The 27,605-nt window shown below is 47.4% G+C and overlaps 2 protein-coding genes across 3 annotated transcripts in view; both read right to left on the bottom strand.

Moving 5' to 3' along the window:
- PSMD5 (proteasome 26S subunit, non-ATPase 5) overlaps positions 1-25,052 on the bottom strand; it is a 40,242-nt gene extending 15,190 nt beyond the window's left edge. The window contains exon 1 of one of the 2 annotated variants that reach the window (XM_073559050.1): positions 24,786-25,052. In XM_073559050.1, coding sequence (XP_073415151.1) covers positions 24,786-24,838 — 53 coding nt within the window. In that variant the 5' untranslated portion in view covers positions 24,839-25,052. Of the gene's footprint in view, positions 1-24,457; positions 24,743-24,785 lie in introns of those variants that run through there. The other variant, XM_073559042.1, reaches the window with a different exon arrangement.
- On the bottom strand, positions 15,188-22,202 carry LOC141069465 (uncharacterized). The gene is made up of 2 exons (XM_073559027.1): positions 16,058-22,202; positions 15,188-15,818 (listed from the first exon to the last, which is right to left on the bottom strand). Exons 1-2 carry the CDS (start codon positions 16,402-16,404, stop codon positions 15,545-15,547), a joined length of 621 nt encoding a protein of 206 aa, XP_073415128.1. The 5' UTR covers positions 16,405-22,202; the 3' UTR covers positions 15,188-15,544.
- Positions 25,053-27,605: the final 2,553 nt, after the last annotated feature.

Below are 27,605 nucleotides of genomic sequence, written 5' to 3'. Positions count from 1 at the left end.
CAGCGATTTCTCATTTTTACAACAAAATTTACAAAACCATTTTTTTTAGGGACCACCTCACATTTGAAGTCACTTTGAGGGGTCTATACGGCAGAAAATACCCAAAAGTGACACCATTCTAAAAACTGCACCCCTCAAGCTACTCAAAACTACATTCAAGAAGATTATTAACCCTTCAGGTACTTCACAGGGACTAAAGCAACATGGAAGTAAAAAATGGACATTTTAATTTTTCCAACAAAAATTTTATTTTAGCCTCAGGTTTTTCATTTTCACATGAGCAACAGGGTAAAATGGATCCTAAAATTTGTTGGGAAATTTCTCCTGAGTACACCGATACCTCATATGTGGTCATAAACCACTGTTTAGGCGCACGGCAGGGCTCAGAAGGGAAGGAGAACCATTTGACTTTTTGAATGGAAAATATGCTGGAATATTTAGCGGTGCCATGTCGCGTTTGGAGAGTCTCTGTGTGCCTAAACATTAGAGCTCCCCCACAAGTGACCCCATTTTGGAAACTAGACCCTCCAGGGAACTTATCTAGATGCATAGTGAGTACTTTGAACCCCCAGGTGCTTCACAAATTGATCCTTAAAAAAAAAAAAGTACTTTTTTTCACATAAATTTTCTTTTAGACTCAGTTTTTTCATTTTCACATGGGCAACAGGGTAAAATGGATCATAAAATTTGTTGGGCAATTTCTCCTGTGTACACCGATACCTCAAATGTGGTCATAAACCACTGTTTGGACGCACCGCAGGGCCCGGAAGGGAAGGAGCGCCATTTGACTTTCTGAATGGAAAATTAGCTCCAATCGTTACCGGACACCATGTCACGTTTGGAGAGCCCCTGTGTGCCTAAACATTGGAGCTCCCCCACAAGTGACCCCATTTTGGAAACTAGACCCCGAAGGAACTTATCTAGATTTGTGGTGAGCACTTTGAACCCCCAAGTGCTTCACAGAAGATTATAATGCAGAGCAGAGAAAATAAAATAAATATTTTTTTTCCTCAAAAATGATATTTTAGCCCGCTATTTATTTTCACAAGGCTAACAGGAGAAATTGGACCCCAAAAGTTGTTGTCCAGTTTGTCCTGAGTATGCTGGTACCCCATATGTGGGGGTAAACCACTGTTTGGGCGCACGGCAGGGCTCAGAAGGGAAGGAGCGCCATTTGACTTTTTGAATGAAAAATTAGCTCCAATCGTTAGCGGACACCATGTCGTGTTTGGAGAGCCCCTGTGTGCCTAAACTTTGGAGCTCCCCCACAAATGCCCCCATTTTGGAAACTAGACCCCCCATGGAACTTATCTAGATGCATAGTGAGCACTTTGAACCCTCAGGTGCTTCACAGAAGTTTATAACACAGAGCCGTGAAAATAAAAATATTTTTTTCCCTCAAAAAATGATTTTTTAGCCCGCTAATTTTTATTTTCACAAAGGTAACAGGAGAAATTGGACTCCTAAAGTTGTTGTCCAGTTTCTCCTGAGTACGCTGGTACCCCATATGTGGGGGGCAACCACTGTATGGGCACACGTCGGGGCTCGGAAGGGAAGTAGTGACGTTTTAAAATGCCGACTTCATGGAATGGTCTGCAGGCATCATGTTACGTTTGCAGAGCCCCTGATGTGCCTAAACAGTAGAAACCCCCCACAAGTGACCCCATTTTGGAAACTAGACCCCCCCAAGGAACTTATCTAGATGTCTGGTGAGCACTTCGAACCCCCAAGTGCTTCACAGAAGTTTATAACGCAGAGCCATGAAAATAAAAAATCTTTTTTTCCACAAAAATAATTATTTAAGCCCCCAATTTTTATTTTCCCAAGGGTAACAGGAGAAATTAGACCCCAAAAGTTGTTGTGCAATTTTTCCTGAGTACGCTGATACCCCATATGTGGGGGTAAACCACTGTTTGGGCACATGTCGGGGCTCGGAATGGAAGGAGCACTGTTTGACTTTTTAAACGCAAAATTGGCTAGAATAAATGGTGGCGCCATGTCGCGTTTGGAGACCCCCTGATGTGCCTTAAGCAGTGGAAACCACTCAATTCTAACTTCAACCCTAATCCCAACACACTCCTAACCCTAATCCCAACTCTAACCCTAACTACAAGCCTAACCCTAATCCCAACCCACCCCTAACCCTAATTCCAACCCTAACCCTAATTCCAACCATAACCCTAATTCCAGCCCTAACCCTAATTCTAACCCTAACCCTAATTCCAACCCTAACCCTAAATGGAAAAATAAAAATATTTTATTTTATTATATGTCTCTACCTATGGGGGTGTTAAAGGGGGGGGGGTTATTTACTTTTTTTTTATTTTGATCACTATGAGTTTCTCACAGTGATCAAAATAAATGAATGAATCTGCAGCCAGTGCACTGCCCATGCGCCCGCCATTTTCCAAGATGGCGGCTCCCGTGATGCAGGACACCGGGACGGCCAGAGGGACAGGAGGTGCCGGGGCCGGTGGGGGGGGGGAAATCGGAAGGCTGGGGGGAGCGGAGGGAAGGGGGAGGGGATCTGATGACTGTGGCGTCCGATCGCTGCCGTCAGTCGGTGGCGGCAGTCGATCGGCACCATCAGTCGGTGGGTGAGGGGTCTGATTGCTGTCTCCAGACATGGCCGATGCTATTGCAGCATCGGCCATGGACTGATTGTAATATTTCACCAAATTTAATTGGTGAAATATTACAATCGTACTGCACATGGATGGCGGAGCCCATGCAGGAGGTACGGCGGGACACCGGGAGCGGGATGTGACAGGTACCGGGGAGGGTGAGGGGGGGATCGGACTGCGGGGGGGGGGGGGATCGGAGGGAAGGGGAGGGGGGCAGATCGTGACAGTAGCGGCCCATCGCTGCTGTCAGTCCGTGGCGGGGGCCGATCGCCCCCGCCAGCCGGTGTGGGGGGGATAAATTAGTGTCTCCAGCCATGTCCGATGCTACTGCAGCATCGGCCATGGCTGGATTGTAATATTTCATCAAATTTCATTGATGAAATATTACTATCGCTCTGATTGGCTGTTTCACTTCCAACAGCCAATCAGAGCGATCGTAGCCACGTGGGGGCTAAGCCACCCCCCCTGTGGTGAAGCATAAAGGGTCCTTTGTGTGTGGGTCGGGTGACCTTTCATTGACCCCGGTCACCCGACACGCAGGAGCGCTATTTATAGCATGACGCCTACGGGGGCGTCATGGGTCGTTTGGGCACAACTTTTCATGACGCCTACATAGGCGTCATGGGTCGGGAAGGGGTTAATGTACACTCTGCACCCCATCTTGACTGAACAGAAATGTAAAAATTTTAGCAAATTTATTAAAAAAAAAAAAAAAATGAAACATCAACATCAGACCCTTTGCTCAGTATTGAGTAGAAGCACTCTTTTGAGCTAGTACAGCAATGAGTCTTCTTGAGAATGATGCAACAAGTTTTTCACACCTGGATTTGGGGATCCTCTGCCATTCTTCCTTGCAGATCCTCTCCAGTTCCGTCAGGTTGGATGGTGAACGTTGGTGGACAGCCATTTTCCGGTCTCTACAGAGATGCTCAATTGGGTTTAGGTGTGGGCTCTGGCTGGGCCAGTGAAGAATGGTCACAGAGTTGCTCTGAAGCCACTCCTTTGTTATTTTAACTGTGTGCATAGGGTCATTGTCTTGTTGGAAGGTGAACATTCAGCCAAGTCTGAGGTCCAGAGCACTCTGGAAGAAGTTTTCATCTAGGATAGCTCTGTACTTGGCTGCATTCATGTTTCCTTCAATTGCAACCAGTCATCCTGTCCCTACAGCTGAAAAACACCCCCACAGTATGATGCTGCCACCCCCATGTTTCACTACTGGGATTGCATTGAGCAGGTGATGAGCAGTGCCTGGTTTTCTCCACACACACCGCTTAGAATTATCACCAAGAAGTTCTATCTTCGTCTAATCAGACCAGAGAATCTTATTTCTCATAGTCGGAGTCCTTTTTTTTTTTTTTAGCAAACTCTATGCGAGCTTTCATATGTCTGGCACTGAGAGGCTTCCATCAGGCCACTCTGCCATAAAGACTGTCCAGGAGTTGACTGCTGCTTTAATCCAGGTCTGGGAGGAGATCCCTTAAAAGAACACCCGCCGCCTCATCAGGACCATGCCCAGGCGCTGTAGGAGGTCATACAGGCACGTGGAGGCCACACACATAATGGAGCATAATTTCCTTTTCTTGACGCATTTCCGCTGAAGTTAGATCAGCCTGTAATTTGACTGGACTTTTTGAGGATCATTCCAAATCCAGACCTCCATGGAATATTAATTTACATTGATTATTTTTATGTTTTATTGTTCTCAACGCATTCCACTATGTAATGAATAAATATATGCAACTGGATCATTTCATTCAGTGACATCTAAGTGGTATTTTAGTGTTCCCTTTATGTTGTTGAGCAGTGTGTGTGTGTGTGTGTGTGTGTGTGTGTGTGTGTGTGTGTGTGTGTGTGTGTGTGTGTGTGTGTATGTATACAGCTCTGCTGTATATTGGGGTACACTGTATATTAATGGTATATATTCTCACATACGCAGGCTTTGCTGTATATTGGGGGGCACTGTATACACGGAATATACACAAGCTCTGCTGTATACTGGGGTACACTGTATATCCACAGCATATATACACAGGCTCTGCCGTATATTGGGGTACACTGTACATACACACAGGCTCTGCTGTATATTGGGGTACTCTATATATACACACACACAGGCTCTGCTGTATATTGAGGTACACTGTATATACACGGTATATATACACACAGGCTTTGCTGTATATTGGGGTACACTGTATATACACAGCTCTGGCAAAAATTAAGAGAACACTGCTAAATTTTCAGTTTGTCTGATTTTTCTCTTTTTAGGTATATTTTTGAGTAAAATGTAAATTGTTCTTTCATTTTATAAACTACTGACAACATGTCTTTGAATTTCCAAGTACTAAATTTTGTATTTATTCTCAGAAAATGAGAAATGGTCAAAATAACAAAAAAAATGCAGTGCTTGCGGACCTCAAATAATGCTAAGAAAACAAGTTTGTAATCTTTTAGAAACAACAATACTAATGTTTTAACTCAGGAAGATTTTTAATCACAGCTTTCCTGTGTGACAGCCATTCCATTCCAGTGTCAGTTGAATTCTAACCAGAGTACACCTCATTCTACTTAATGTGCTTCTGATTAGGTGATCATCTGAACCAAATCTTATTTAACGAAGGAAAGTATAAGAAACCCTGCTCTGGGGTTCACAATACTCTTGCAATAGGACAAGCTGGATGGCAAAACAAGTGCTAGTAATATTCCAAAAGTAACTGGAATTAAAAAAAAACTTTTAACCAAGCCAAAGGAGTTGAAAAGAAAACTCTTGAGTGAGGAAAAGAAGGGCTCAATTCTGGCTTCACTAAAAGAGGGATACAGTGAGCGTCATGTTGCTTCCATCCTTAAAATTTCTAAGATGGCAGTCCAGTACAACAAGGTAAAGCAACAGACATTGGGGACAACAAAGCTACAGACCGGCAGAAGGCGAAAACGACTCCACTGACCGGGATGACAGTCATCTTAATTGAATGTCACTCAGCAACCGCAGAATGACATCAAGGGGCCTACAAAAGGAATAGCAAATGGCAGCTGGGGTGAAGTGCACTGCAAGAACAGTTCGTAGCAGACTCCTTAGAGGCAGGGCTCAAGTCATGTAAAGGTAGAAAAAAGCCTTTCATCAATGACAAGCAAAGGAGAGCAAGGCTGAAGTTTGCCAAAGACTATAAGGATTGGACCATAGATGACTGGAGTAAGGTAATCTTCTCTGATGAGCCTAATTTTCAGCTTTGCCCAACACCTGGTCGTCTAATGGTTAGACCTGGAGAGGCGTACAAGCCACAGTGTCTTGCACCCACTGTGAAATTTGGTGGAGGATCGGTGATGATCTGGGGATGCTTCAGCAAGGCTGGAATTAGGCAGGTTAATCTTTGTGAAGGATGTATGAATGAGGCCGCATACAAGGTTATCCTGGAAAAACAGTTGATTCCTTCTGCTCAGGCAATGTTCCCCAACTCTGAGGACTGTTTTTTTCCAGCAGGACAATGCACCGTGCCACACAGCTAAGTCAATCAATGTGTGGATGAAGGACGACCACATCAAATCCCCGGTCATGGCCAGCCCAATCTCCAGAACTGAACTCCATTGAAAACCTCTGGAATATAATCAAGAGGAAGATGGATAGTCACAAGCCATCAAAGATCTGCTTAGGCTAGTTTCACACTAGCGTGCTATCGGGCGCACGAGCAATGTTCCACTATCTGTAACATGGTGGTCGCAGGGTCTTGTGATTGCACGCGCTTATCAGCGTTTAGTGTGCGCTGCGCATTTTACAGGTGTGCGCCCAGATGCGCCGTACGCTACATGTTGTATTCTTTGTTCCGCCTACATCGTTAAAAAAATTGCATGCACACGTGTGCGCGCAAAAATAGCATTACAGTATTAAGGGGTCTTGAGGGCCAGACCAATACTCTACAGACAGCCTTGCAGAGACCAGACAAGAACATAGAAAAGCCTTCCAACTGTGGATTCAAGCTTCAGCAGCCAAAATGTGAGTATTCTTCAACATAATGTGTGTGTGTCCTGTACAATTTATTATGTACTAATGTATTTTTTGTTTAAATTTCAGCATGTCTTCTTCTTGATCGGTCTATTCGCCATCTCGGCAAGAACTGGCCCAAGCTGATCGTGAGGTGAGGATGTTGCTGCCTATGGGTAAGTTTAGCTGCCTCTAGAAATGTGTAATAATTTTTTTTCTTTACAGACATCGGACATGGGCGGTGAAGTGCAGGAGCAGTCTGAGCGGGAGCAGTCTGAGCGGGAGCAGCGTAGCCAAGTCGTGGCGAGGAGACGCAATGTTAGTATATACTCTGTCCTTTTTTTTTTTTTTTTGTTCTGTCATTTTCATCTTCTTGCTTCTTCTCCGTTTCTTTTTCTATCTTTTTCATTCTCCAAAATGACAAAGATTCTAATTTTCTGTTTTTCTAGGTTCCACAACGGGATGACGAAGACGTTTACATTGACAACGAGCACCTCATCCGCCTTGTTGACGAGCGTATCCCGTTGTGGGACAGCCGTGACCAGCAGTACAAAGACACGGTGGTGACCCGGCAGCTCTGGAATGAGGTGACCGCAGCGATGATGGATGGCTGGGACAGCGCCTCTCCAACTTCAAAAAGGGCGTTCAGTAAGTATAAAGATGCTCTGTAATGCTGTGATTTTTGGTCCAGATGGTACAGGTGTGTTTGTGGCAAGATATATTCTTGCATCAAACACACCAATGCCTTCTGGAAAACAGTGATTGCTTTGTGTATTGAACTGTTGTCTTGAAGCTCCATTGATTTTTGGTCCAGGTGTATTTGTGGCAAGATATATTCTTGCATCAAACACACCAATGCCTTCTGGAAAACAGTGATTGCTTTGTGTATTGAACTGCTGTCTTGAAGCTGCATTGATTTTTGGTCCAGATGGTACAGGTGTGTTTGTGGCAAGATATATTCTTGCATCAAACACACCAATGCCTTCTGGAAAACAGTGATTGCTTTGTGTATTGAACTGTTGTCTTGAAGCTCCATTGATTTTTGGTCCAGGTGTATTTGTGGCAAGATATATTCTTGCATCAAACACACCAATGCCTTCTGGAAAACAGTGATTGCTTTGTGTATTGAACTGCTGTCTTGAAGCTGCATTGATTTTTGGTCCAGATGGTACAGGTGTGTTTGTGGCAAGATATATTCTTGCATCAAACACACCAATGCCTTCTGTAAAACAGTGATTGCTTTGTGTATTGAACTGCTGTCTTGATCCTGTTTTCACTCTTGCTCCTGATGATACTGTTGTTTTGGCTGCTACATATCTTCTAACAGGAAACATAACAGTGTCCTCAGGATCAACAGTGACTGCATTGTGTATAGAATTATTTTGTGCTGCCGCATTGACTGTTTGCAAAGTTCTATCAGGTGTGTGTGCTGATAATTATGTTGCCTTCAGTGCATTGCGTAACGTTTTTTCTTTTTTTTTTTTTTCCCTACAGTGAACAAAGTCCGCACACATTGGCACTCGATGAAGGACCACTTCAACACTGATGTTCGTGCTGAGGGACAGGTTCGCAGTGGTTCAGCGGCAAGGCGCAGAAGAAAGTACCGCTATCATTGCGAGTTGGCTTTCCTGAGACCGGTCCTTGCCAGTAGAGCGCAAGTATTTTTTTTTTTTTATTACTATGTGCTTTTCTATTCCACAGCTGATGCTTCTTATTAATGCATGATAGTAATATTTTCGCCTTCTTTCCACCAGGGCTGTGGAGTCGGTAAGCCAAACCTGCGACTCCGACTCCTCAATTTCCCTTACACCGACTCCGACATATATTGCTTATATTTAAGTGAAAAATTTATTCTAGTACAATGTGAATATCAGACATTAAATCATTTTTATGATACAATAATCAAGATATTTAGATAGAACATAATATTTATTGGAATACAACTTTAGAACACAAAAAAACTAATAAATTGTAAACAGGTAATACACTATGTAATATCGATTACATATATATTTATATATATAACACTATGTAATAAACTATCAGTGGCAAAAAACAGTTTTCAACAAAAACATACTAAATAACATTTGTGCAGTCTATGAATTTGTTCTAAGAAATAGAATTGCCTCCATCAGATCCTCCTTCATAGATGACCTCAAATCTGACCTAATAATTTTAAGGCTAGAGAACAACCTCTCTACAGTAACTTGGGTTGGAGGCAAAGCCGTAACCACATGGGCAACATCTCTAACAATTTCCGGGTATAAAGGAATTGCCTCATGCACAGTTAGTTTTGATGAACGGTTGAATTTTTCTATTTCTTTGAGAACAAGTGAAACATTTTGCTGAAATATGGTCAATCTGCTTGCTATAGGAGACAGTGAAATCTTTTTCCTTGCAGCAACGCTTTGCCTGCTCCATGTCATACAAATACTTGTCAAAGTCAAACTCCTCATCTGATGAGGATGAAGATATGGCAGCAGTAGCACTGTCAGGACCCGAGTCCTCTTGTGCCTGGCAGTCCTCCTGTAGGCCACTCTTCCTAACTGCTACCTCAGTCACAGCTTCTTTTCCTTTAGTAAGCTGTTGATCATCAAGCAATATACGATGACTTGGGTCCACATAAACAGCTGCCAGAAAAATTTTATTTTCCAATAGCTGTGTCTCTCTCCGTTTCATTGAAGCAGAAATGCCATCTGTGATTAAACAGCAAAATAGCAAGTTCTTCCACTCCCTCATGAAGATGCCAGGAGTTAAATCCTCAGCTTGTAATTTTTTAGTCACAGTAAATGGGTGATTAAGCAATTCCTTCAATTCAGCCACCTGTGTCCATTGACCTTCATTTAGGGTTACCTGAGGGTTCGCCATATCTATAAGAAACGGTTTTAGTTGATCAACAATTGCCCTTTTCCAGCAAGTCTATTCAAGATGGAATCTGGCGGCAATAGCCAATTTCCTCACTTTTCCAATCAGATTTCCAGCATGTCCCTCTTGCAGACTATCTCTTATTGCCAGCTGCAGCATGTGCACAACACAGCGCATGTGATGAATAGGAAAGTGTTTTGAAGCAGCTTCAACATCATCTATTTCTACAGTATAATTTTGCTGTTCTTCTGTAGTAATATTATTATTATTATTATTATTTATTGTTATAGCGCCATTTATTCCATGGAGCTTTACATGTGAGGAGGGGTATACATAAAAACAAGTACAATAATCTTAAACAATACAAGTCATAACTGGTACAGGAGGAGAGAGGACCCTGCCCGCGAGGGCTCACAATCTTCAAGGGATGGGTGATAATACAGTAGGCGAGGGTAGAGCTGGTCGTGCAGCGGTTTGGTCGATCGGTGGTTACTGCAGGTTATAGGCTACATAACCTAATATCTGTTTGTTCCTCAGTTACATGAACAGCACTGTGGCCTTCCATCTCAAACATACTGAATCCTAAATGTTCCTCTAGCTGTTGTTCATTACTCTCATTCATCAGTGTAATTGTACTTATGTTTGAGGCATTGTCCGTTACAATAGCAAGAACCTGTTCTTTTTTGAGTTTGTAATCTTGCAGAACTTTTTCCACTAAGGTCTGGAGAAACTGGCTGCTGTGATGAGCTTTAGTATCTTTTACTGCCAACGTGTTGGTAACAATTTTTGTTGTCACAAACATATCGAACATTGATGGCAAAATAGTTCACTCTGTGACGTGTGCAGGCATCCATTTTAAGAAACATGAAGCGTCTTTTGAGAGTCTTTTTAAGATCTTCCTTTTGTTTAAGGGCTTCTTCAATCACTAATTTTCTAATACTTTCTCTTTCCAGAGAAACACCAAGTTTGGGGGCCATTTCTCCATTAAGAGCTGTAAAAGCTGGTCGTGCAAATAATGTTAATGGTACACCGTCCTTCACAACAAGCTCTATGAGTTGTCTTTAAGACATATCTGCTGTCATTGTTACAGTAACTTTGTCACTTACAAAATATCTTGTTAATGATGATTGAGACGCTCTTTCCTCCTCCTTTGCCTGGCAGGAAGTGTTAGTCTGTGCTACCCAGCTTTCTTTCTTTTTGGTACAGATAAGATATGGAGACAGATATGGATAAATGGAAGCATATTAGAAATCTGCTCTGCTATTGAAAACATTATCTATGAGCTCAAAAACCTTTCAGGTGATGCGGTTTTTTAAAAATCTGATCGGCTTTTGCAGCTGAAAAACGTATCCACAAAAAACGCAGCAAAAATGCTGTGTGTGAATGTAGCCTTAGATAAGGAATAGAACAGCCATTTATAGGGCATTTCATAACTTTCCCAAATTCCTATGAAAAAATATTCAGCACATTCTGCATTGAACTACTGTACCCAATTTATTATATATTTTAGGAGTCGGAGTCGGTCCATTTTATACCGACTCCAACTCCACCAAAATGAGCACCGACTCCGACTCCACAGCCCTGCTTTCCACAGCACTTGGAGCAGCACCCTGCAACCTGTCCCTGGAGCGGTCCTTCATCGGACCTCGGACCCGTCCCAGCCGTCCGACAGCCAAGAAGCATCTTGCAGGTCAGCAACACAGACAGCTGGTGACCAGGAAGCTGGTCCATCAGGTGTTCCCCTGTCCCAAGTCTCCGTCACTGGTTATGCGGGCACTACCCGCCAGCGGAAGAGGGCCTCGGACAGGCCTGTCATGCCCGAGTTCATGCACTTGAGCAAGGCCTTTCAGGCCAGCCTCAAGGCGCTGTCCGCCGGAGTGGAAAGCGTTTTTTCCCTGATGGAACGCGGTTTTAACCACATGGAACACCGCTTCCACTCTGTGGACCAGCGCCTTGACGGTCTGGAGGCCGACCTCAACAGACCAACGCACCATTTTTTCAGTGAAATTGAACAGGGCATGGCGGAACACCCTAGTCCTGAGCAACAGCTGAGTGTGTTACAGGCCTGCAACACTGCTTACTTGCAGGCTATGCAGCAGAATCGGTATGTGCAGGAGTCAGTGGGGTCATTTCCAACAGTGCCACCGCTGACTTGCTACACCTACCTACCGACTTTTGCTACATACCACTGCACGGCCACCTGCATTCCCAGCCAAGCCGGACACCACTACACCACCCCAAGTCTGAGTGCTGCTGGACACTCCTCCGCCACCACCACTATGGCAAGCGCTGCTCCTGTATGGAGCACCACCACCATCACTGCACCACCTGCTTGGAGCAACACCACCACAGAACCTGCTTGGGCCACCGACACCACCAGTCAACATCAAAGGAGCACCGCCAGGACTCCTCATCAAATGAGCACCGCCACCACTCCTCATCAAAGGAGCACCGCCACCACTCCTCATCAAAGGAGCACCGCCACCACTCCTCATCAAAGGAGCACCGCCAGAACTTCTGCTCAGATCACCGACACGCAGCCTCCTTCTAGGAGCACCAACATGACTTTGTCTCCAAGGATCACCGCCACCGCCACTTCTTTGAGCACCGACACGAGTTTGTCTCCTCGTATCACCTCCACCGCCGCCAGTTCTATGAGCACCGACACAACTTTGTCTCCTTCTAGGAGCACCGCCACTGCCACCACAGAGCAGCAGAATGGTGACGCACATTCCATCTTTTACAGGTCAGCCACGGTCCAAGCGGTCGAGCAAAGTAATGCGGTCACACAGTGGAAGTCGGGCCAGTCAGGATACTCCTGCGCCAAAGAAAAAAAACAAAAAAACTGTTCGTCCATCCACCCTCTCCTCCTAATGTGTCTCAACCTGCCTCCATGTCCATTCCAGAGCTCCCTTCCCCCAGTACTTTCGTCGCCCCTTCTCCTAGAACCCCTTCCTCAACCTCCAGCCGTTCCTCGTCTCTCCACACCCCCAAAGTATCCCAATCTTCCCCCAAACGTCATTCCTAATAAAATCTTTTTTTTTTTTTTTAAATAAATGTGCAATTCTGCTTTGAAAAAATTTGGTTTGGTGAATGTGTCAATCGCCGACTACACACACTGCGCCGTACACTTTGCGTTTTTTGCCACCAGATATCTCCATGTGTCTGTTTTGGAGATATGTGTTGTCAAAAAAAACAATCTATATGACTTGTATTTTCCACACCAGTCTCTACATTCTTGTAATATTGCACAGACTGGATCCAGCAGGGTTCCCCGACTCCAGTCCTCAAGGTCCACCAACAGATCATGTTGAAAGGAATTCCTTTTTTTTTTTGCTCATGTGAAGCAGTTCTCAATGGAGCAATGGAATTCCTTACAACATGATCTGTTGGTGGTCACTGAGGACTGGAGTTGGGGAACCCTGCTGAATTCAGTCTGTGCAATATTACAAGAATGTAGAGACTGGTGTGGAAAAGACAAGTCATAGATTGACACAAGAAACATCAGTAATGGAGATAACTGGTGTCAAAAAAACAAATCTACTTGTATTTTCAGAAACAGTCTCTTCAGTTATATAATATTGCACAGACTGAATTGAGCAGGGTTCCCCAACTCCAGTCTTCAAGGCCAACAAACAAATCATGTTTTAAGTAATTCCATTACTCCGGTGATAACTGCATCACCTGAGCCAAAAAAATGAAATCCTTAAAACATGATCTGTTGGTGAACATTTAGTACTACATTTTGGAAACCCTGGCATAGAGGATGGTGTTGACTGCAAGGCATATCTATTACCTTGCCTTTTTTTGTAATATTTTAGAGACAAGGCAAGGGACTGTAGATATACCTTGTAATTAACCACATACTCTATTCAGTGTGTGTTGAAGAAACTGATGACATGATGCTGAAAATAAATGTTATGTATACTTCACAAATACCCTGACCTTGTATCATCATCACTATCACACCTGGGCAGGTGAATACACATGAGTTTTAACCTGCAGCGTTGCTTAACTCTCCATATATTTGAAGAAGAGTGTAGTGATGCTGCAGTTTAATGTGTATTCTCCTGCCCATTTGTGATAACTTTGTGAAGTATTCGTCACTTCAGCATGACACCAGGCCTGGGTATTGTAGAAGTTGTATAAACTTTATTATGTCACCAGTGTGCTTTCAAAATCCAAGCCACAGTGGTGATCCTACAAATAATATTTATAGTCACGTTTCGGTGTCATAAAAAGTGAAGTATTCCAGTGCATCCACAAATCACTATTTGTAAAATCGGCCCATGTGACACAAATATTAGTTGTATTATCTCCACCGTCACTGTTAATTGAACACACTGTAGAGATTATAAAGGTAATACAACTTGTGTGTGTGTATGTATAGTTACCTACTCAGGAGTATTAGTGAATTCATGATGCACAAAACACAGCATCATAAATTCACTGAGACACCTGGATACTTGCTAATAGTATTGGGAGTGTAAAAACACAGAATGCAATCAGTACAGGTATCAAAACAGTGTTTTTTATTAACATACCAACAAGAAAATTTTTTTACACCATTTGATCTTGCCATTCCACCCGTCCTACATCTGAGTTGAAGTAGGCCGCAAATTGGTCCCTCATTTGGCCATCTTCAACGGATGACCTGAGAGGGTGCTGAGTAAATTCAGGTAATGGGTTAGGAGCAACATCATCAAGATCTAAGTTCGGGTGCTCTCTAGCAATTACAAAATTATGTAGAATGACACAGGCCTTCACCACCTCATCCACCATTTCCAGTTTCAGATTAATGGCTGTGCCAAGAATGCGCCATCTAGATACAAGTATACCAAATGCACACTCTACTGTTCTTCTGGCCCTGGTCAGCCTGTAATTAAAAATTCTTTTGTTGTGGTCCAAGTCCCGGCTGGAGTAGGGTTTGAGCAGATTTTGGCACATCTGGAACGCTTCATCACCAACCATTACAAAGGGCTGTGGGGGACCTTCGGTGTTTGGAAGAAGCCGTGGCATGGGGAAATTGAAGTGGTTGCCATACAACTTCTGGCCCATGTCCGAGTTCTTAAAAGCCTGGGAGTCATTCCCACGGCCAAATGCACCAATGTCCACTGCAATAAACATACAGTCTGCATCCGCAACGTCCATGAGTACAGTTGAAAAGTAGTTTTTAGGCTGGGTTCACACATGGCGTTTTTTTCGCGTGTCCGCGGCGGTTTTTACCGCGCGATTTTGCAGCGAAAAATGAGCATCCCATGCATTCCTATGGGATTCCGCAATGCTGTGCTAATGCTGCGGTTTTTACCGCGGCGGAATTGCTTCGCGGTAAAAAAACGCAGCATGCTCATTAATTTTGCGGAATCGCGGCGATCCCACACCCATAGGAATGCATTGTTCTGCTTACTTTCCGCATGTGGCTGTGCACACCATGCGAAAAGTAAGCAGAACATTTGCGGATGGTATCCACGGTCCGGAGGAGAGGAGACTGCCCTCCGGGCTTTGGGTACCATATCCCTGTAAAAAATAGAATTTAAAATAAAAAATATTGTTATTCTCACCTTCCGGCATCCCGCGCAGCCTCTCTCCACGCTCCCGGTCCAGGTCCCAGTAAGCCTCTGCGAGCGATGACGTCCGTTCTCGCGGGATCGCGACGTCTCGCGGTCATCGCGAATGACCGCGAGACGTCGCGATCCCGCGAGAACGGACGTCATCGTGGTAATTGTCGCAAAGGATTACTGGGACCGGGAGCGTGGAGAGAGGCGGGAAGGCTGCGCGGGACGTCAGAAGGTGAGAATAATAATATGTTATTTATCATTATTTACATTCTATCTTTTACTATTGATGCCGCACAGGCGGCCTCAATAGTAAAAAGTTGGTCACACTCGTCAAACACTATGTCAATCAGTTCTCCAAGCGATGCTACAGATCGCCTGGAAAACGCTAGCAATTCTGCAAGCTAATTACGCTTGCAAAATGCTAGTTTTTCTGCGGGAATTTAAAATGCGATTTTCCCGCGGAATGGAATTCCGGAACTCTCGCGGTAATTTCCGCAAGAGTTCCGCTACGTGTGAACCCAGCCTTATAGTTGTAGTACTCCGATCCAGTTCTTTTGGGCTTGATAATCCAGATGTGTTTCCCCATCAACAGCTCCCAAACAGTTAGGGAAATTGCATACTGTCCAGAATCTGTCGGCGATTTCCAACCACTTTTCTGCGGTGGACAGGGGCATGAATTCTGGACAGAGAACATTCCACAATGCCCGGCAGATGTCCGCTACAATTCCAGACAACGTGGAAATTCCAATACGGTACTGGAAGTGCAGTGTAGAGAGGGTCTCTCCAGTAGCCAGGAATCTGTGACACAAAGAAAAAAAACAAAAATTAATATTTGTGTATAGGGATTTTACACACCTAAAATTCAATTAAAAGAAACATAAAAATACATCTGCAGCCTTTTGTTCAATACATGCCATAAAAAAATTACCGCAGCCTTTTGTTAACTACAAGGCAGAACTATAATTCTGCCAGATTTGGAAGAGTACATGTCACAACAAAGAAAATTCTGCAGGCATTGCTTTTGCAATACTACGTACCGTAATGTGACCAGGAGCCATTCCTCAGGAGTAATCGCACGCCGGAGCTGCGTGTCCCGTCTCCGGAAGACTTCTTGGACACGACCAAGCAAATCGTTAAAGCTTTGTTGGGACATCCGGGTATAATCTGTAAATTTCTCCGGGTTTGCCTGGAGCACACTGTAGAGGGTGTGGTACGCTCCACGGCTCTCCCGAAGTTCAATAATGGGATGTATCCACAAACGCCGCCGCTGCAGTCTTCGCTGCCTCTCTCTCTCCCTCTGTTCATGGCAAGCAACTGCATAAGCCTGAGCCATCCTCATGTCCAGATCCAAGTCAAAGTCAAAGCTCTTCCAGCGCAGATCCATGTTTATCAAGTCAAATGTAAGCAAATGTGAAGAATTCAGCTGTAAACAGGGGCTATATAAAGAATTTCCATAAGATACGCCCACTGATGTCCCATTGGTGGAGTCTGTTGCAAGAATTTTTCAAGGATTTTTTCTCCTGTGAAGTGACACCATTGCGCATAAAAAATGCAAACGCATAAAAACGCTGCAATTTTTTGTCATAATGCGCACAATTAATGCTAAAAAACCCCGCAGCGTTTACAAGCGTTTGCATGCGCCTTTGACATGCGTTTGACATGCGCATGCGCGTTTGACATGCGCAAAAAGGCGCAAGTGTGAAACTAGCCTTAAATGTTTGTACCAGGAGTGGCATAAGGTCACCCAAAAGCAGTGTGAAAGACTGGTGGAAAGCATGCCAAGACGCATGACAGCTGTGATTAAAAATCATGGTTATTCCACAAAATATTGATTTCTGAAATATTCCTGAGTTAAAACATTAGTATTGTTGTTTCTAAATGATTATGAAATTGTTTTCTTTGCATTATTTGAGGTCTACAAGCACTGCATTTTTTGTTATTTTGACCATTTCTCATTTTCTGAAAATAAAAGGAGATTTTTGTGTACTCACCGTAAAATCTCTTTCTCTTAGCCTTTAATTGGGGGACACAGAACCGTGGGTGTTATGCTGCTGTCCACTAGGAGGCAACACTATGCATAATCTGAAAAAGATTAACTTTGGCTCCTCCTCTGCAGTATACACCCCTGGACGGCGTCAGCCTTCTCCAGTTTTGTGCAAAAGCATTAGGAGGAATATACCAGAAACATAACCATGCCTGTAAGAAGGCTACCATAAATGAGCTCAAACAATATGAGAACCCAGCTCAAACAATATGAGAACCCAAACGTAACAACGGCCCGCAAGGGCAACAGGGTGGGAGCTGTGTCCCCCAATTAAAGGCTAAGAGAAAGAGATTTTACGGTGAGTACACAAAAATCTCCTTTACTCTGTCGCCTTATTGGGGGACACAGAACCGTGGGACGTCCCAAAGCAGTCCCTGGGTGGGAAGCAGTGGACGAATATTGTACTGACAGTTCCCTAAATTTGGGGTACTGCCGCCTGCAGGACCCGTCTACCCAGGCTCGCATACGCTGAGGACTGGGTATGCACTCTGTAGTGTTTTGTAAATGTGTGCAGGCTAGTCCAAGTGGCTGCCTTACACACTTGATGTGCCGAGGCTTGATGCTGAATGGCCCAAGAGGCCCCTACCGCCCGCGTAGAGTGAGCCGTGATACCGGCCGGAAGAGCAGAATTGTTAAAGGCGGTAAGCTTCTTGAATGGTGGACTTGATCCACCTAGCAAGGGTGGCGTTGAAAGCCGGTAGGCCCTTGCGAACGCCTTCTGGAAGAAGGAAAAGCGAATTAGACTTCCGGAAGGGAGCAGTCCTAGACACGTAAATACGCAATGCCCTGACAAAGTCTAGCGTATGCAGAGCCTTCTCCACTCTATGAACGGGAACCGGGCAATGAGATGGTAATGAGATTTTCTCATTGAGGTGGAAGGTGGACACAACCTTCGGAAGGAAGGATGGCACTGTACGGAGAACCACCTTGTCCTGATGAAAAACCAGGAAGGGTTGTCTGCAGGAAAGAGCTGAAAGTTCGGACACCCTGCGTAGCGAGGTGATTGCCACCAGGAAAAACCACTTCCTGTGATAGAAAGCGGAGTGAGACCTCCTTTAGGGGTTCAAAAGGAGGTGACTGTAGTGCTGTCAAGACCAGGTTGAGGTCCCACGTCTCCGACGGATGTTTGTAGGGGGGAACCAATCGAGAAACCCCTTGGAGAAAAGTCTTCACTTGCGGCTTGTTAGCAAAATGCCTCTGAAAGAGCACTGAAAGTGCTGACACCTGGTTCTTAAGCGAGCCCAGGGATAGCCCGGCGTCCAGGCCTGACTGAAGGAAACCGAGGACCTTTGGAAGAGAATAGGGGAGTGGGATGTGCCCACGAAATTCGCACCATGTGAAGAAAGCCTTCCAGGTACGATAGTAAGTTTTGGCTGAAGTTGGCTTTCGAGCCCTGATCATGGTTTTAACAACGTCCGATGAAAAAAACCTGCTTGGGTCAAAAACCAGGTCTCAATGGCCACACCGTCAAATTGAGAGCCCCTGATTTCTGGTGGAAGAACAGGCCTTGTGACAGAAGTTCGGGACGTGTGGAGAGACGCCAGGGAGCGTCTGCTGTGAGTTGCACTACGTCGGCGTACCATGTACGCCTGAGCCAGTCTGGAGCGAATAGGATGGTGGGGAACACCCTCTTGTTTGATCTTCCTCAGGACTCTGGAAATCAGGGGAAGGGGTGGAAAAAAGTACAGAAGCTGGAACTGGGTCCAGTCCTGAACCAGGGCATCTGCTCCGAGCGACTGCGGATTGCGCGTCCTGGCGATGAAATTGGGAACTTTGGCATTGAGATGGGATGCCATCAGAACCACGTCCGGGGTCCCCCAACGATGGCAGATCTGATGGAAAACTTCGGGATGGAGAGACCACTCCCCCGAGTCCATTCCTTGACGGCTGAGATAGTCGGCTTCCCAGTTGTCCACACCCGGAATGTGGACCGCAGAGAGTACCGACCTCGCATCCTCCTCCCAGTGTAGGATACGTGTTACTTCGTTCATCGCCTGGATGCTGCGGATGCCGCCTTGATGGTTCACGTATGCCACCGCCTTGGCATTGTCCGACTGCACTCTGATATGAGAGTCTGCTAGCAAGTGATGGAAGGCTTTCAATGCCAGGAAGATGGCCCGAATTTCCAGGATGTTGATAAGCATGGTCACTTCCACTGGTGACCACTTGCCTTGCGCTCCAACCCGTAAGGCTTGCGCCGGTGGTCAAAACCTTTCAGTGACCGGAGAGAAAAGGATTTTCCCATTGCAAGCGAGGTTGGCTGGAGCCACCAGTGCAGGAACCTCCTGGTTTTCGCTGATAACCGGAACTCTCTCTTGAGGGAGAACAGATTCCTGTCCCAGGACTTGAGGATGGGGTCTGAGGTGAATCTGGGCAAATGGTACCGCCTCCATTGCCGCTGCCATCCTGCCCAGTCCGCTCATGGCATACCGGAGAGATCGGGGGAAACCGCGGAGGAGAGTGTGAACTCCCAAACGGAGGGCCAGTGCCTTGTCCCTGGGGAGGATCACCAGACCCCTGTCAAATAGCATCCCCAGGAAGGTCAGAGACTGACTTGGGGTAGTCGAGGACTTCTGTAAATTGACTAACCATCCCAGGCGACTCAGAGTGTCGATCGTGATTGAGACTTTGACCTCGCAGTCCTTGAAGGTGGGGTCCTTGATGAAGAGGTCGTCCAGGTATGGAACAACTACTATGCCTCTGGAGTGCAGAACGTCCATGGTAGCTGCCATGTCCTTTGTAAATGTTCTGGGAGCCGTGGCGAGACCAAACGGGAGGGCCACAAACTGGTAATGGTCTTGGTTGATTGCGAGTTTGAGAAATCTCTGATGGGCGAAGCAATCGGTATATGCAGGTATGCGTCCTGTATGTCTATGGAGGCGAGATATTCTCCTTCCTCCATGGACGCAACGATTGACCGGAGGGATTCCATACGAAGGTGACGAACTCGAACATACTTATTCAGTTGCTTGAGGTCTAGTATGGGTCGGACGCTGCCTCCCTTTTTGGGCACCACGAACAGGTTGGAGTAGAACCCTCGTAAGCGCTCGTCTGCTGGAACCGGTATTATGACTCCTGCTTGCAGGAGGGATGAAACCGCTTGATGGAAGGCTCGAGCTTTGAGTGGAGGTTTTGGAGGGACAGAGAGAAAAAACCTGTGCGGTGGGCTGGTAGTAAACTCGATTTTGTATCCTGAAGACACTATTTCCTTGACCCACCTGTCTTCTGTAATAGGCAGCCAGACCTGCTGAAAGATTAGCAGTCGTCCGCCTACAAGTGGGGTGTTTTCCGGAGGGGATGAGTAATGATGAATGAAAAGTCTGAGCTTTCCCTCCCTTGGATTTTGCCTGGCTTTCCTTTGACTGCCAGTTTCTGTCCGGCCTCTGTGCCGCCCGTGTGTTGTCCCTGAGAGGGGAACTGTTATGACTAGCCTGAAGAATTCCGAAAGGAACGGAAATGAGATTGATTACGTCTTTTAAACGTGCGTTTTGTTTTCAGCTGAGGGAGGGAAGTACTTTTACCCCCGGTAGCATTGGATATCATTGTATCCAGCTTTTCACCGAAAGGACGGCCCCTGAAGTACGGGAGATTTGTTAGGGAATTTTTAAGGCCGCATCCGCCTTCCATTGTCTTAGCCAGAGAATATGCCGGATTGTGATGGCATTTGATGCTATTTCCGCTACCCCTCTTGCAGAATCCAACGCTGCATGGACCATGTAATCTGTCACTACTGCAATTTGCACCGCCTGGTCCGCCAGCTGAGGATTTGAAGCTTGGAGGCCCTGTTGTAATAGATCAGCCCAGGCCATAATGGCCTTGGCTGCCAAAACTGAAGCAAATGCAGGAGCTAAAGAGGCACCTGCCGCCTCGAAGATTGAACGAGCCATGCGTTCTACCTGTCTGTCTGCTGCGTCCTTGAGGGTTGAGCTGTCAGGCAGCGAGAGAAGCGTTTGTGCTGTCAGCCTAGAGACTGGAGGATCCACTTTAGGCGGATCTGTCCAATCCTTAGTGTCCTTTTGTGGGAAGGGGTACTTTGCTTTCAAGTATTTGCGATTGGCGTTTTCTCAGGCTGCGAAAAATGCTTAGAAAGTATTTTTTTTTTTTTTTTTTTGAAATTCCGGGTGATCAAGGAAGACCTCAGATGGTTTCTGAACACTTTGAAAGGAAATCTTGTGTTCTGGTACTTCAGGGGTTGGATCAGAAAAGTCTAGCACCCGAAGGATGGAAGAGATTATATCCTCAACTAGCGCAGCATTGCTAGGGGGACAAGGGAGCAGAGCGTTCCTTGTTTCGTTATCTGAGTTGGAGTCACATATGCCCTCTGAGTCTTGTGTGGTCTGGGATCGTTGTGGAGATCCACATTGTCTCTCTCTATCAGGGGACGGTCTCGGTGACCTGTAGCCACTGTCTCTCCCTGGAGGGGGACGACCTAGTGCTATGTGAGGACGCAGATGAACGCGACTTGTGGGTCCGCTTACGTCTCGAACTGTCGTAAGCGGCCTGTTCCTGATACCGGACGTCCCTTTGCTGGGTAACGTTCATAGTCGAGACATGACCCTGCAGAGCCTGCAGTAGTGAGGAGGTCAGGTTATCTATAGACTTTGTTATAGACTGCGACATCTGAGTCGCCCATTCTGGCGCAGTAGCGGCCGCAGAAGCGTTGCTGTTCTTTGGGTACAGTCCCAGCAGTGCGGGTACGTGCTGCCGCTGGGGAGAGTGGCCTTGTAGGCTGTGCAGACTGCGTAAAAGCAGTCTTGCCTGGTCCTTTTTTGAGCCCGACATAGTAACTATTCGCAGAGGCCCTACAGGTCGCAGAGGAAAGGAGGAGTAGGGGAGCGTTATAGGTTACAGGAACTCACAGCTGAGTACAAAGAACCCAGCTGTGATCTTACCCCACCGGTGCTCCCACTAGGTCCAGCGCTGATAAATCCTCTTGTGCCCCCCAGAGACTGCTGTGCTGCCTTCAGTTTCTTCAGGTGCAGCAAGATGGCCACCGGATTCTGAGGTGGAGGGGGAAGGGGGCGGAGAGCTGAAAAGGGCGCGCAGAGCTATGTAAAAGCACGCCCTTCCTGTCTCGATCCGCCCCTTCTATGACACTGTAGTGTCATTTTTCGTCATCCGGGAGCGGGCCGGGGGGCGGGCCCGGGGGGCGGGAATAAGGCGGCGACTTCGGCTAGGTCGAAGCCGCGGCCTAAATTTGATAGCTCATGCCCAGAAGGGCTCCAGGACGGCGCGGTTGTCCGGGGGAGGGTCGGATTCCAACCAGACCCCCCCGGATTGAACGGTAGGCTAGCGGTGGGGACATGAGCGCCACCTGGGCCCTGTGGGGGGTCCCTTTGAGGCGCTATGCAGCTGGTGCTGCCGCAGAGACAGGGGTGCCGGGAGCCCTGTCTCTGACAAGTGCCATGCCTGCCTGCACCTCCCCCGGTCCAAACAGGAGCCCGCAGCTGGGCTGGGGTCCCTGGACATGTAAGTGGCCGAATGGTGCCTGGTACAGGCCCTACCTGCGGTGTCTCGACCTAATGCCCCCAGAGGGGGATTAGGGAGGGTGCTGCTGTCACCGTCAGGGGGCTTCGTCCTACCCTCGACCTCAACCCAGAGCCCAAGGAAACTGGGGAAGGAGGGGGGGTTCTCGACTTCGAACCAGTACCCGAGAGACTGGGGAAGGAGCGACATGGGGAAGAGTCATCTTGACCTCAACCGGGTACCCCTTAATAGGGGACCGAGGAGGGAGCCATGCCGGGGGTCTCACTGGAGACCCGCTTTTCTTCATCTGTAATCCGTTGAAAAAAATTAAGGAAAAAAACGGAAGAGAGAAAAAAATCTTAGGTGTGCCTCCTTGCGACACTAAGCAAAAACTGGAGAAGGCTGACGCCGTATACTGCAGAGGAGGAGCCAAAGTTAATCTTTTTCAGATTATGCATAGTGTCGCCTCCTAGTGGACAGCAGCATAACAACCACGGTTCTGTGTCCCCCAATAAGGCGACAGAGTAATACAAAATTTAGTGCTTGGAAATCCGGAGCCATGTTGTCAGTAGTTCATAGAATAAAAGAGCATTTTACTCAAAAATATACCTATAAAGAGAAAAATCAGACAAACTGAACATTTTGCAGTGGTCTCTTATTTTTTTTTTGCCAGAGCTGTATATACACACACAGACTCTGCTGTATATTGGGATAGACTGTACATACACAGGCTCTGCTGTATATCAGGGTTTAAGGCATACACACACAGGCTCTGCTGTATATCGGGGTACACTGTATATACATCACACAGGCTCTGCTGTATATCGGGGTACACTGTATATACATCACACACAGGCTCTGCTGTATATCGGGGTACACTGTATATACATCACACACAGGCTCTGCTGTATATCGGGGTACACTGTACATACATCACACACAGGCCCTGCTGTATATCGGGGTACACTGTACATACATCACACACAGGCCCTGCTGTATATCGGGGTACACTGTATATACATTACACACAGGCCCTGCTGTATATCGGGGTACACTGTATATACATCACACACAGGCTCTGCTGTATATCGGGGTACACTGTATATACATCACACACAGGCTCTGCTGTATATCAGGGTTTAAGGCATACACACACAGGCTCTGCTGTATATCGGGGTACACTGTACATACATCACACACAGGCTCTGCTGTATATCGGGGTACACTGTATATACATCACACACAGGCTCTGCTGTATATCGGGGTACACTGTATATACATCACACACAGGCTCTGCTGTATATCGGGGTACACTGTACATACATCACACACAGGCCCTGCTGTATATCGGGGTACACTGTACATACATCACACACAGGCCCTGCTGTATATCGGGGTACACTGTATATACATTACACACAGGCCCTGCTGTATATCGGGGTACACTGTATATACATCACACACAGGCTCTGCTGTATATCGGGGTACACTGTACATACATCATACACAGGCCCTGCTGTATATCGGGGTACACTGTATATACATCACACACAGGCTCTGCTGTATATCGGGGTACACTGTACATACATCATACACAGGCCCTGCTGTATATTGGGGTACACTGTATATACATCACACACAGGCTCTGCTGTATATCGGGGTACACTGTATATACATCACACACAGGCTCTGCTGTATATCGGGGTACACTGTATATACATTACACACAGGCCCTGCTGTATATCGGGGTACACTGTATATACATCACACACAGGCTCTGCTGTATATCGGGGTACACTGTACATACATCATACACAGGCCCTGCTGTATATTGGGGTACACTGTACATACATCATACACAGGCCCTGCTGTATATTGGGGTACACTGTGGATGTGTGTTTATATATAACTGGGCTCCGCTCCTCACCTGTCGTTGCCCTCCATAATGGAGAAGACGACCCCCAAGTGCAACTCCGGGACCCTCTCTCTCAGGGCGCTCAGGGGAAGGGCCAGCGCCGCCGTCTTCAGGCTCCTCAGCGCCTCTGTGGGATCGGAGGGTCCCGTCAGAGCAGACAGCAGCTCCTCTATGGACGCCGCCATATTTGGCTGAAAGCAAACTCCGCGAGAATGCAGCGGTTACTGCAGCAACGGGAAGAGAAACTAGCTCCGCCCCCTCCCGTGACGTCAGTGAGTCCGAGCGATTCAGACTTTTGTAGTGAAGAGAATGCGAATCTCATGTATCCACCAGCTGATACCTGTAGTCCTCCACAGCAGCCGCCGGTGGAGCGCTGCACACATCCGCAGACATGGGCGTCACTGGACACTGACTCCCAAATTCTGTGACTGCATTTTCCCCTGCCTGATTAGCTCCTCCTCCGCCGCCCGACACAGTCTCCTGCTTTCAGTATATGCTGAACCAGCAGTACAGTGAAGTCAGACAGGGCTCCCCTAGCTGTCAGCTCCCGCAGGTTCTCACTGACTCCCAGAGCAGGCCAGGAAAGTCAGGAGAGCAAGAGAGATCAACAAGAGAGCCAGGGGCAGGAGGAGAGCCAGTAGAGGAGCCAAGAGGAAGAGAGCCAGGAGCAGGTGAGCAAGGAGCAGGTGAGGCAGAAGTAGGAGAGCCACTGGAGCAGGAGAGCAAGGAGCAGGTGAGGCAGAAGTAGGAGAGCCACTGGAGCAAGAGAGCCAGGAGCAGGTGAGGCAGAAGTAGGAGAGCCACTGGAGCAGGAGAGCAAGGAGCAGGTGAGGCAGAAGTAGGAGAGCCACTGGAGCAGGAGAGCAAGGAGCAGGTGAGGCAGAAGTAGGAGAGCCACTGGAGCAGGAGAGCAAGGAGCAGGTGAGGCAGAAGTAGGAGAGCCACTGGAGCAAGAGAGCCAGGAGCAGGTGAGGCAGAAGTAGGAGAGCCACTGGAGCAGGAGAGCAAGGAGCAGGTGAGGCAGAAGTAGGAGAGCCACTGGAGCAGGAGAGCAAGGAGCAGGTGAGGCAGAAGTAGGAGAGCCACTGGAGCAGGAGAGCAAGGAGCAGGTGAGGCAGAAGTAGGAGAGCCACTGGAGCAAGAGAGCCAGGAGCAGGTGAGGCAGAAGTAGGAGAGCCACTGGAGCAGGAGAGCAAGGAGCAGGTGAGGCAGAAGTAGGAAAGCCACTGGAGCAAGAGAGCCAGGAGCAGGTGAGGCAGAAGTAGGAGAGCCACTGGAGCAAGAGAGCCAAGAGCAGGAGAGCCAGGAGCAGGTGAGGCAGAAGTAGGAGAGCCAGGAGCAGGAGAGGCAGGTGAGGCAGAAGTAGGAGAGGCAGGTGCAGGTGAGGCAGAAGTAGGAAAGCCAGGAGCAAGAGAGCCAGGAGCAGGTGAGGCAGAAGTAGGAGAGCCACTGGAGCAAGAGAGCCAAGAGCAGGAGAGCCAGGAGCAGGTGAGGCAGAAGTAGGAGAGCCAGGAGCAGGAGAGGCAGGTGAGGCAGAAGTAGGAGAGGCAGGTGCAGGTGAGGCAGAAGTAGGAAAGCCAGGAGCAAGAGAGCCAGGAGCAGGTGAGGCAGAAGTAGGAGAGCCAGGAGCAGGTGAGGCAGCAGTAGGAGAGCCACTGGAGCAAGAGAGCCAAGAGCAGGAGAGCCAGGAGCAGGTGAGGCAGAAGTAGGAGAGCCAGGAGCAGGAGAGGCAGGTGCAGGTGAGGCAGAAGTAGGAAAGCCAGGAGCAGGTGAGGCAGGAGTAAGAGAGTCAAGAGCAGGTGAGGCAGAAGTAGGAGAGCCACTGGAGCAAGAGAGCCAAGAGCAGGAGAGCCAGGAGCAGGTGAGGCATAAGTAGGAGAGCCAGGAGCAGGTGAGGCAGAAGTAGGAAAGCCAGGAGCAGGTGAGGCAGGAGTAAGAGAGTCAAGAGCAGGAGAGCAAGGAGCAGGTGAGGCAGAAGTAGGAGAGCCAGGAGCAGGAAAGGCAGGTGCAGGTGAGGCAGAAGTAGGAAAGCCAGGAGCAGGTGAGGCAGGAGTAAGAGAGTCAAGAGCAGGAGAGCAAGGAGCAGGTGAGGCAGAAGTAGGAGAGCCACTGGAGCAAGAGAGCCAAGAGCAGGAGAGCCAGGAGCAGGTGAGGCATAAGTAGGAGAGCCAGGAGCAGGAGAGGCAGAAGTAGGAAAGCCAGGAGCAAGAGAGCCAGGAGCAGGTGAGGCAGAAGTAGGAGAGCCAGGAGCAGGTGAGGCAGAAGTAGGAGAGCCACTGGAGCAAGAGAGCCAAGAGCCAGAAGAAGGAGAGCCAGGAGCAAGAGAGCCAAGAGCAGGTGAGGCAGAAGTAGGAGAGCCAGGAGCAGGAGAGGCAGAAGTAGGAAAGCCAGGAGCAAGAGAGCCAGGAGCAGGTGAGGCAGAAGTAGGAGAGCCAGGAGCAGGTGAGGCAGAAGTAGGAGAGCCACTGGAGCAAGAGAGCCAGGAGCAAGAGAGCCAAGAGCAGGTGAGGCAGAAGTAGGAGAGCAAGAGAGCCAAGAGCAGGTGAGGCAGAAGTAGGAGAGCCAGGAGCAGGTGAGACAGAAGTAGGAGAGCCAGGAGCAGGTGAGACAGAAGTAGGAGAGCCAGGAGAAGGTGAGCCAAGAGAAGGTGAGGCAGAAGTAGGAGAGCCGGGCTCCTTGGTTTTCCTGCGGCTGTTTACCGTGATATAGGGAAGGCCACGTACCCACAAAATGGCCCTTTCTACCACAATAAAAATATACTGAAATTCCTCCAGGGCACGTCTCAAATCGGGTGAGATGGCGGAAAGAACTACCCCCTCATTTAGAATGGTAGTAGGCTCGGTCACATCAAGAGAATCAGCAAAGAAACTCCTAGAAAGGGCGTCCGCCTTAACATTCTTAGTGCCCGGAAGAAAAGAGACCACAAAATTAAAACGTGTGAAAAACAAGGCCCACCTAGCCTGTCTAGGATTCAAGCGTTTGGATGATTCAAGATAAATCAAATTCTTGTGGTCGGTGAGGACCACAACTTGATGTCTAGCTCCCTCCAACCAATGTCTCCACTCTTCAAATGCCCATTTCATGGCCAACAATTCCCCACGTCATAATTACGTTCAGATGGGGAAAATTTTCGAGAAAAGAAGGCACAGGGATTCATCTT

Source organism: Dendrobates tinctorius, unplaced genomic scaffold (assembly GCF_039654945.1).
Source record: "Dendrobates tinctorius isolate UK_male_01 unplaced genomic scaffold, ASM3965494v1 ptg000013l, whole genome shotgun sequence".
In the NCBI taxonomy this organism is placed as follows: domain Eukaryota; kingdom Metazoa; phylum Chordata; class Amphibia; order Anura; family Dendrobatidae; genus Dendrobates; species Dendrobates tinctorius.
The sequence above is the reverse complement of the archived record's forward strand: the minus strand, read 5'-3'. Positions and strand labels throughout refer to the sequence as shown.

Coding starts and splice junctions, on each gene's coding strand:
- LOC141069465 (XM_073559027.1), bottom strand. CDS start 16,404: ATGGATCTGCGCTGGAAGAGCTTTGACTTTGACTTGGATCTGGACATG. Junction 15,819..16,057: donor TGGCTCCTGGTCACATTACG/GTACGTAGTATT, acceptor TTTGTGTCACAG/ATTCCTGGCTACTGGAGAGA.